The 10686-nt window shown below is 32.9% G+C and overlaps 1 protein-coding gene across 1 annotated transcript; it reads right to left on the reverse strand.

Moving 5' to 3' along the window:
• Positions 1–6630: 6630 nt before the first annotated feature.
• Positions 6631–7483, reverse strand: LOC149193462 (calcium uniporter protein 4, mitochondrial-like). Its single transcript, XM_089406678.1, has 2 exons — positions 7352–7483; positions 6631–7243 (listed from the first exon to the last, which is right to left on the reverse strand). Exons 1-2 carry the CDS (start codon positions 7463–7465, stop codon positions 6782–6784), a joined length of 576 nt encoding a protein of 191 aa, XP_089262804.1. The 5' UTR covers positions 7466–7483; the 3' UTR covers positions 6631–6781.
• Positions 7484–10686: the final 3203 nt, after the last annotated feature.

A 10686-nucleotide genomic window follows, 5' to 3' on the forward strand; every position in this document is an offset into this window, starting at 1 on the left:
TTCTTTCCCTTTAAGACTAAAGGTAACTATTTTGGATTTCATGTAATATGAATAGTTATGCAATCTAAAGAATTTCTTCATCCCAAGCAACCATGCCTCTGCATCTTCTAACTTATTCATCTCTCCATCAAATGTAGGGGCCTTGAATTTCTTGAACTCCTTAGGAAAGTACTCATTCCTCCTGTAAGGATCATGGTGGTGATGATGATGATGATGTCTCCTGGATAAGGAACTCGAATGAAACCCATACATACTAGTCCTCCTGTTAGGTGTACCCAATGATCTTCCACCTCTGACTGTTTCCTCTATCCAACTTGTATTCTAATCGAGACCTACTACCATATTCCGTAATAATCTTCTCTTCATGTTCTTCACTAATCCTTAGTTATCCCTGCCTTTGCAATTCTGACAAACTCTAAAGTATCACTGCATTGGCATCTGCCTGCTTTTCCTGAGCCCTTGCAAGTCTTTCCTGAGCTTCAACCAACCTATCATGTTTTTCCTTACGACTTCTGATCTCTTCCCTTAAACTCCTCAATGTGTCTGCTATAGCAAGAGAATACTCATCTCCTTGTTGCCCAACTGATCTATAGGGAGAGTCAAGTGAACTGTATTCCACCATTTTGCTTGTCATCTTTGATTCTCTTCTTCCTGCAAGCATACCATGTAAGCTAAACCAAAATATAAACATAATCAACATACCTTAGTGAATTTTAGGGGAGGCTATCTTGTCTGCAAAATCAGTCTAGATTATCACGATACATGTATAATCATAATCATAACAATATTCCAACATCATGCATGACAATACCACTGCATACCATTACCTTATGCATGACAACCATAACCATGACAATGCATGCATAACAACATGCATCTAGCCCCATCGATCCAAGTGTTTGAACCGTGCTCTCATACCAATATGTAACCACCCCTCATACATTTACCCACTTTCATCAGCCTTCCACAATAAACATGACATGAGGGCTATTATGACATGACTCTACCTCCTAAGTACAGTTGAGGAGGTGGAATCGACAAACTCAAACTTTACTGACCTTCCTCAAGAGCGCCCAAGAGCCAAATAACCACTCCAAATGCCAAAAATTTGAGTTAAATTCATTTTTGAGTGATTTGGACTCCTATTCGCCTGCATAACAAGGCAAGTCAATGACTGTAACCCTCCAGCCAAAAGGATAACCCTCCCTCCCAACAACTGCACTCTAGATTTCCTAGTTATGAGCATGCGACCCTAGAATCTGAGCTACCCTTTTAGGGCTAGGATCCAGACCTTTGCCCAGAGCTTGATAAAAAAATTCTAGAATGATGAATGACACAAGGAAAAATATATTAATTCAAAACTTATTTAAGAAATTGACTTAACTAGGCCTAACCATGACAATCATTTCGTATGTTGAGAACATGAAATCTACATGCCATGAACACATATCTGAACATAGGGGTATGATATTTATCTAAGAATCATCAAAAATTTCTAATGCCCTCTCATAATATCTGCAATAACATCTATTAGCTCATGCATTCATTAACCATTCATCAACAAATCAAACATATCAAGAGCAATAGCTAGAACCTGCTATGAAACCATGTTTATAACTAGCGTGTAACCAAAATAACAATCATGATAGAAAAAACATCAAAGCCACATAATAAAAAGTACAAATACTCATGAAACATAAGATGGAAATAACTATTATTAACATATGCAAAATCCAACCAAATCAGGGACTTCCATGTACCACTAAACCATATATTGCGCTGAGCCAAAGTTTTCTTTCAGCCTATCACCCCCGTGCTAGATTAAAAGCATGAATGTGGGATGTCATCGGATAAACCAATACATAAATAATCAATTGAATACATAGGTTAAACCACCTCCACCCACACACTACTGTGATCTCACCTAGACTCGTCACGAGATCACAAAACCAAGCCAATCTTGGATGCCTCAGGATTTATTCACCATCCCTTGAGGATTTTTCCTCTCGCCACCAACCTTTTGAGGGCTTCCTGGAGAAAACCATCTCCACCCAAAACCCTTGGTATTTTCCCGAGACCACCCCACTTGTATCTAAAACCTTTTGGTAATCCAAACCTCAACCAAGAATGAATCCCATCACACCATGGCTATCCAAAATTGGCAAGGCAAAGTTGAAACCACTGTCAAACCAGGAAAAACCCATGCCAATGATAGCGAATGAACCAAATACACACATGCATGTACCATGCATGCCAAAACCAGCTAAGAAATCATCCATGCAACATGTTACCTACAAGTATTCCCATTGAAGTTGATTGATCCAACTCTTCCTTGCTTGATTCTTGCTTTCCTTTTCTTTCTTTGTCCTTCCTTTTATTTTCCTTGCTTTCCCCTCTTGGTGCTCTTCTCCTTTTTGAAAACTAATTCCAAAACTCAACTGACAAAAGGCCCCAGAATGATGCTATGATGCCTCTAATTTCTTCACTTTTCCTCTATTTTCCTTCAATTTCCTCCTCACATGCAACCTCTGACCTTTCATTTCCATTTTCTCCTAAATTCCTTTACCTTTATAAATAAATGTCAATAATTACCACTTTGCCTTTCCAAATCCTTTACCAATGCCTTTGCAAATTTCCCCTTAGCCATAATAAACAATAAGTGATGCTCACTAGGATGTTTTGCCCAACATTCAACTTGGAATAAGTGTCTAATGAACTTGGTCTTCTTTTTCCTTTATTAATTTTATTACATGAGCTTTTGACCAAGGGTTGTTATAAACACTTTGTTGCATAATGTCCATATTCATAGCCGTGAAAACATTTTATCTTGCTTAGCTCCTTCTTCTTGCCATTGTTCTAGATGGACTCTGACTTTCTTTAGGCCTTCTTGCCCTTATCTTTCTTGCCCTTCCCAACCAAGGAAACATTCTCTTCCTCCTCAACTTTGGATGCTACTCCATCTTTGGTGTTCCTTCGGGTTTCTTCCTACACTAAATCATACCAAAGTCTATCTCAATTTGGCAATTTGTCCCTTCCATTTACCGAGTCCTGGTAGCTGTGCTAGGATTTTGGAAGGCCTAGGAGAGCTAGGCTCACAAGTTATGAAGAGGAAAAATTTTCTCCTACTCCTCCAAGTTCATCTTAAAGCTGAGTGAATCTAGAGAGGCAATGTGGAATGGTTTCATTTTTCTGCAATCAAATGCTTCTGAGCTTCTCCCTCAGTGCCAATTTCCTGGCATCATTGCTATTTTTGAATAACTCAGTGAGGGTCTTCCACATAGAAAATGGAGTCTAATTGTCATTTAAATTCAAGACTATGTGGTCTCTCACACCCTCAAGGATGATTCTCCTAGGTTTAGCGGTATCCTTCTTCCACTAGGTTAATTGTTGTACATCTGATACTACTGGCTTTAGAATGTCAGTTTTGGTGTGCTCCAACATTCCATTATCATCGAGTACAACTTCCATCTTGTCCTTCCAAGCTATGAAATTCAAGGCTCCCTCCAGGGCATACTACAATCTTAATCTATTGAAAGACATTTTCCCGCACGAAAGAAAAACTGCTTCATTGAATTTGCAAATCGAAATCTTTGAAGGAGAAAATCTGTTGATTGGTTTCTAGTGTGATTTCTTCTCTGATACCATGTACAATTTAATATAAATTTGATAGTACTAATGAATTCGAACTGAAAACAAGAGATTACAATTTTCCTTTACAATACTGCGGAATGAAAATCACAATTTAGAAACTCATGCATTGACATGCAGCCATCAAAACCACAAGAACACAACGATTTTACGGGGGAACCTAACTGGAGAAAACCCCTTCGTTTCTTTTCATTAATCAAATGAGAATGAGAAACTATTACAATGTCTTGCTTCAATCTTGAAGCACACACTACACTATGAACTTGTTCTTTTGTTGACTGTCCTTCTCTGGAAAACACTTTTCCAATTCAAGGCCCCAAATTCCTCCTATTTCCTTGTCCAATCATGGAGAAATTTAGCTCCTAAAGAATAGGGGAATTCCCTATTTCCTTGCACAATTCCCAAAGAATAGACCCTCGGTCCATAATTAAAGTTGTTCAATAAAATCCCTCAAAGTTATGGGCTCCCATAAGGTACATATCATTATTGTAATTCTAATCCAAATTGTATCAAATCTATATTAGATAATCATAAACTTATATCAATATGTAATTAAAAATTCCATGTTTCATTTATCAATTAGTACAAATATGATTCAACTTTTTGCATTTATTCAACAATGCATATATCATCCCATCAATATTATGCATCTATTCACTCTATATTATTACACATTTCATTTATTCAACATTTGATCATTCATTTGAAATAATAAATTTGGATTTCATTCAAGATTTAGTTAATACACAACTAATTAAAAAAAATGATAATAAAATTTTATGTATGGCATAGTTCATATGGCATCATTAAATAATAATGTTTTCTATAACATTAAATTACAAATCGGTATACATAATTGACAAAAATCATTAAGCCGAGTGACTAAATTACATTTGGATATATCTTTTATATTCACAACTAGAAAAATAATATCCTGTCTATAACATTAAATTACGTATCGATATACATAATTGACAATAATCATTAAGCGAGTGACTAAATTACATTTGGATATATCTTTTATATTCACAACTGTAAAAATAATATCCATAATGCCATATCACAATTTGTTTAAAGAGTCTTATAAAATCTCAACAATATATCATCAAAATAAGATAGAGAGTTGGATGCACACATATTATTCTAGTATTCAATATAAATTTATGTGAATATTTTTGCTATATATAATAAATTAAAAAAACAGAAAAACTTAATTTATTTAGAAAATAAAATATTACATTTTATTTTTTATTTTATAACTCCAAAAATATTATATATATATATATAAATATAATACCCATTAAGTTCAGCGAAAGAGTTACCTCATCTCATCTTCTACTATATATCCACCCACATTTCCATTCCGTATTACCTTTAGACATTTTTTGGATTTACGTTATATTAAATGTCAAAAATTCTTTGATAAAGCATTCGCCTCATTAAAAATGTTTGAAAATGAAAGTCACCAATGAAAGTAGAGCGTTGAGAATCTCAGTTTGTCGATGACGAGATGTTATTGCGTTGCATTTGTGACGAAATGAGAATTATTGTGATACGAATGTTTGAGGAGCCAAAAAAATTAGTTGTTTGCGTACGGTCATTATCAATACTCCAACTTATCCAGATCCCCCACTTTGATAATAGTTGAGTGGGCACCAAAGTCGAGAATTAAAGTCGATTTTTGTGACCACGTGAGAAAAGATATGCAAAGATATATGTTTCACTTGCAAATGAATATATTCCAATTCATTCCTAAAGAAAGCCTATTATTTTGTCGGAAAGCTATTTGTAAAAAGATAATATTCTATATATAACTTTTGATACACTCTGTTTAATCCGATGTATAATATCCATATTAAAGTTAATATTAAAATAAACATTAATTTAATCCGATGTATAATATCCATATTTAAGTTAATATGGAAGTAAACATTAATTTAAAATGAGTGATTTTTTTTTATTATTATAATAGATATTCTTAAATAATCTTTTTTAACTAATTTTCACATAGATTCAACCTATGAATAAATCGAATAATAATTTTAAAGTATGGTAATTTTTTATATTAATTAATTTTTTTACTATAATTTATATATATATATTTTTTTTTAAATTTATAGATTTTATAATTTATATATTTATCTTAAATAATTTATTTTTATATGTCAGAAATGTTTTTTTGGATAATTATATCAAAATTTCTTTGTCCACCCATTTCTAATAAGTGTAGTTCATCATTAAGATAAAATTTAATTTTAGAGAATTTAATTTTAAATTCAAACTTTATAAAAAAGATTTGAAAAAGCTGAAAATAAAAATTCATTTTTAAAAAGATTAATTTTAAATTTAAATTTTATAAGAAAAAATTGAAAAGAAAAAATAATTTTTTGCACACTCATCGTAATAAACATCAAATTATTTACAAATCCGTCCTAACTCAATTCAACATTCATTTCTGTGGACTTTAAAACTATACACAAGTTAAAACCAAATTTAAGTAGTTAGTGATCAGACATTGGAACATCCGAGAGATAAAGATAAAATGTGATTTGAAAGTATATAATTTTGAATAAGTTTATTGAGTGGATAAATTGTTTCCACGGTTATTTCAACGAATCTTGTAGGAGTGTTTAAATCATATTTTTGAAAGTAGTAATGGATTCAACACTATCAAAAAGGAATGTTTAAATCATATTTTTGAAAGTAGAAATAGATTTAGCACCATCAAAAATTTCTAGGACATCCAAAATCTTGAAATTTAACAATTTTAACTTAGATCTGAGACATCAAAAATCTTGAAATTATTAAAATTTATCAAAATATTACCAAAATTTTCATAATTTTAAGTGAAAAAAACAGTCTAGCCAAACTACAGCCATAATTTTGGATGAAAGATGATGGAAGAGGAAAGCGGTTGACTTCTCCTGAAATAAAGTATTTTTAGGAATATATTTAAAACTATCGTTAAGGAGTAGAAGTATTTGAATCATGATTCAGTGTCGTTATATAAAGCATAACAAATATATTAATTAATACCCCGTTTGGGCACATATCTCATCGATCTTGATTCATTCAAGATCTTGTTCTCGTCCGTGAGCATCAAAATGCTAAGAAAAATACAGAGTTAGAGATCTTAGATATCATCACAGTTACAGAGACGCCCGCGACAATAAGGGGGCTTCAACCCAGGCCTGGATAACCTCCGAAGTTCTCTAAAGCGTTCTATGTCAAAATTCCTCTTCTTCATCAGTCTTCTCTGCGTGGCACCGAAGCGAATGTTGAAGAAGCTCTGGAATGAAGGATTTGCGGATGTGTTCAGGAAAAATATACATCCAGCCATGAAGTAAATTGATGAAAGAAAGAAGCATACGGGTTCCATCACATCCCATGACAGTTCCCAGAATGTCAGCCTCATCAAGCCCGCAGTCTGAAGGCCAAAAAACCCCAACCCCAAACGTAATTCAGTCATGGCATGACTCTCCGCTTTCTGATCAATTTCTACTTTCTCTTTCTCCAGTCTCTCCAGCTCTTCCTTGTAAGGATCGCTCTTCGCTGCCAGGGGCGTAGGCATGATCTTCTCGAAAGCTCTTGCTATCTGAAACCACGCCAAAGTAAAAAGAATATCAGTGAAACCACAACCAAAAACCCCAAATCAATGAATTCTGAGCCCCGGAAATGCTAAGAAGGTCTGAATTAGATATACCTTGTAAGGACGAAGATATACAGTCTTATTCAATACGAGAACATGGCCCGATTCGTCAAGTAGCTTCGCTATTCCTTTCGCTTCCTCCTCTGAAGTCCCCTCCAGCGTCTCCATGCAAGCTCGCAGCAGCTCGTCATATAAAATGCAGTCGTCGTGAATCCACTAGCCTTTTTTTGACATCCTCCAACCGGGCCAATCTAAGCAATCTCCTGCCGTCCTCCACTGATATCTGCCCGTCAGGGGGTCGGGCATTCAAATACGGCAACTGTTCCTGCCATTGGAAATATAGTTGGGAAGAAGGGAAAAGGCGGGACTGAAACTGTGAATGGGTTACCTTCGTCTGTTCCCGCCTGTACAGGAAACGGGAAGGATGGCCACCAAAGGTGGTCTGCGGTTTAAAGGTCGAATCTCCGTGGAAACGAAGGGCATCGAAGGCATTGCGGAGGAATGCACAGGTTCTACGATTGGCAATAACCATGAATTCAAATCACAGTGACCACTAAAGAAGAAAATCAATGGAACTTCCACCATAAAAATAGCACTGAAGATTGCTCAACAATCCTAGAAACGCATTGCACACACAGAAGGGAGAGGAAATGCATGACACACGTAGACTCGTTCCTCGTTATGTTATGTTATAAGGAAACGTTAAGTAGGCGAACACCAAGGAAACGGAAAAGGAATCGGGTTCGACCACTGTTATGATTCACAAAAATATTGTATGATGACGTGGACAAGTGAGTATGGTGGAGAAGGAACCCACGAAGCCTTTGCATCTGCATCTACATGATGCAAACATAAAGCATTCACCCGTTTGACGCTTCAATTAAATTTGAGTTGAGTTGCATGCGGCGGCAGATCAAACTCATCTCGTCGCCTCCCATAAATGAAGGGTGTAGTGCTGTGAAGGCAATGTGACCGTATGGTATCTTCATGTTGAGAATCATATATGGCCAGGCAGGACAAATTCATTCTCTGTATGCCACTGCCAACATGTGACAACACACATTCTCTACCAACATTCCACGGCATGGAGGAGCAATGGAGTTGTGAGCAAGCGAGTAGGCCATCCCATGGATTATAAATTAAAACCAGAATCAAGACGGAGCCCACAAGCAAAGCGACACTTGAGAGGAGCTTTCCTCGTCACGGCTATTTACATCACGTGCTACGTGATGTCAACTTTATTTTATTTTAACTTTATTGTTTAATTTGTTATATAATCTATTTTAATGCATAAGATATTTAATCGTTTAATTTGTTGTTTAATTTTTTTTAATGAATAAAATATTTAATCATAACCATGTTTTCGAGCGGAAAATGTTTAACCAGAGGAAAATAGTTCTTTTAATTTTAATTTTAGGATTAAATAAAATGGAATAAAGAGAGTTTCAAAGAGAATATTATATCTAAAACTTTATTAACTTGCAGTTATTTTTCAAATTTATAGTAAGTTTCCCATTTTCTATTTATTACTTCTTTAATGTTATACTTCAAATTGATATTGCAGATATCGATCCTAAAATATTTGTGTAAAAACACTTTCACCCAGTAATTATTGTCATGTAAGAAAATATCATATATTTTTATTTATTTAATTACCATGATTTTAATTGTGTCAATATTAATAGTCATATTTGTAAAAAAATCTTCCAAGATGATTTTTAATTATTTGATATAATCGTCTATAATAAAAAAACTATATGATCTCCATAAATGAAAAGACTTATGACTATAACATAGAATATAAAACCAATATACACTCCTGAGTTTGTGATCCAACAACTAGAAATAAAGATTTGATCCCATAAATCCAACAATCCAATCTTGAACAAACTTATGTGCATCTTTCAAACACTCTTCTCACTCATATTAACTTATAAAATTATATAATCAAATTTTACTATAACCCATTATTGAAAAATCATATATACATACACCTAATTTAATTCTTAAATTAATATAATTAATTGTCATAATTTAAAGTTAAAGTGATTCACTGTTTTGTTTAAGTGTGATATTGAATCATTAAAAGAAAAAATACGAGGCAACTATTCTTGCGGAAAATGAGACATGCTATTAAATTATAGTTTACGAAGACAATATTTTTTTGAGAATAGGAATATTTTGTGTCGGATTGAAAAATATGTATTGGGTAAGGAAAAGTCGAAATTTTATAATTTTTAATATTATTTTATAATTGATATATTATATTTTTTATTTCATAAGATATATATCATACTTTGTCTATATATTTGTATGTTATTTTGTTAATTGAATTTACTTTTATAGTTAAAAGAAACGATTGAGCGAATATTTGTTATTGGAAATTTATAATCTCTTGAGAATATATATATATATATTTCTTATAAACATATTTACTACATAATTTTTTTTATATATATTATTTTATAATTTATAATTATAATTTTCATTATAATAATTTATATATTATATTATATTAAAAAATTATTATATTTGTATACATCCGTATATTGCTTTCCGAAACGCCTTGAACTGAAGCTATTAAAGATAATTGAACAATTTCAAAATAATATAGCTTTCCATTAACAAAGAATTTGCATATATGCATATCTTTGGACATATTCATTGGCACACAGTCAGACAAATCAAGTTTAAATCCTTGTGCTCAACTTTTGGTGCCCACTCAATTCTATTCAAACGTTTATCAAAGTGGGGGAATCTCCAAATCTTATGCGTCGGTTGGAGAAAAAGATATTGGATTATGATAAGGAACCTACGCAAATAAATAACTTGCCCTCCTCACCTTCCATGTCACAACCAATTCTCTTCTTGCGACAAATCCAAGGTAATATTGAAAACATTCTCAACGCTACATTGTTTCTTAGCATTTATATACATAGCAGTTTTCAGTATTAACAATATTTAATATTAATTGTTTTCATATTATTTTCTTAAATATTTTGATAAGAGGTATAGAGTTTGGGCAATATTATTACTTAAACATTTTATATAATAAAATACATTTAAGAAAATATAAATAAAAGTTATATTATTGATTTTTTTATATTTATTTATTTATTTTATTAGATTGAATCTAGAAGGGTCAATTTATTTTTCTTCATTATCACAAAAAAGAAAGGCACCTGAGAGAGGAGTTGAGGTTCCAAATTTTATTTTTACAAATGAGAAAGAATATAATTGTATTTTTTTTAGTGAAACAAATGTGTTGTTTTTCAATAGCATTTAAATAGAATGGTGATATGATTTGTGTTGTTTGTTCTAGTTGTGACATATGATGTTATTATGGAGATCAAGCCTTAATATTCAATGTTAGCTATGTTAATGGTTGA

Source organism: Pinus tabuliformis, chromosome 2_2 (genome assembly GCF_031772625.1).
Source record: "Pinus tabuliformis cultivar Carrire ecotype Pingquan chromosome 2_2, CPIR1, whole genome shotgun sequence".
NCBI lineage: Eukaryota > Viridiplantae > Streptophyta > Pinopsida > Pinales > Pinaceae > Pinus > Pinus tabuliformis.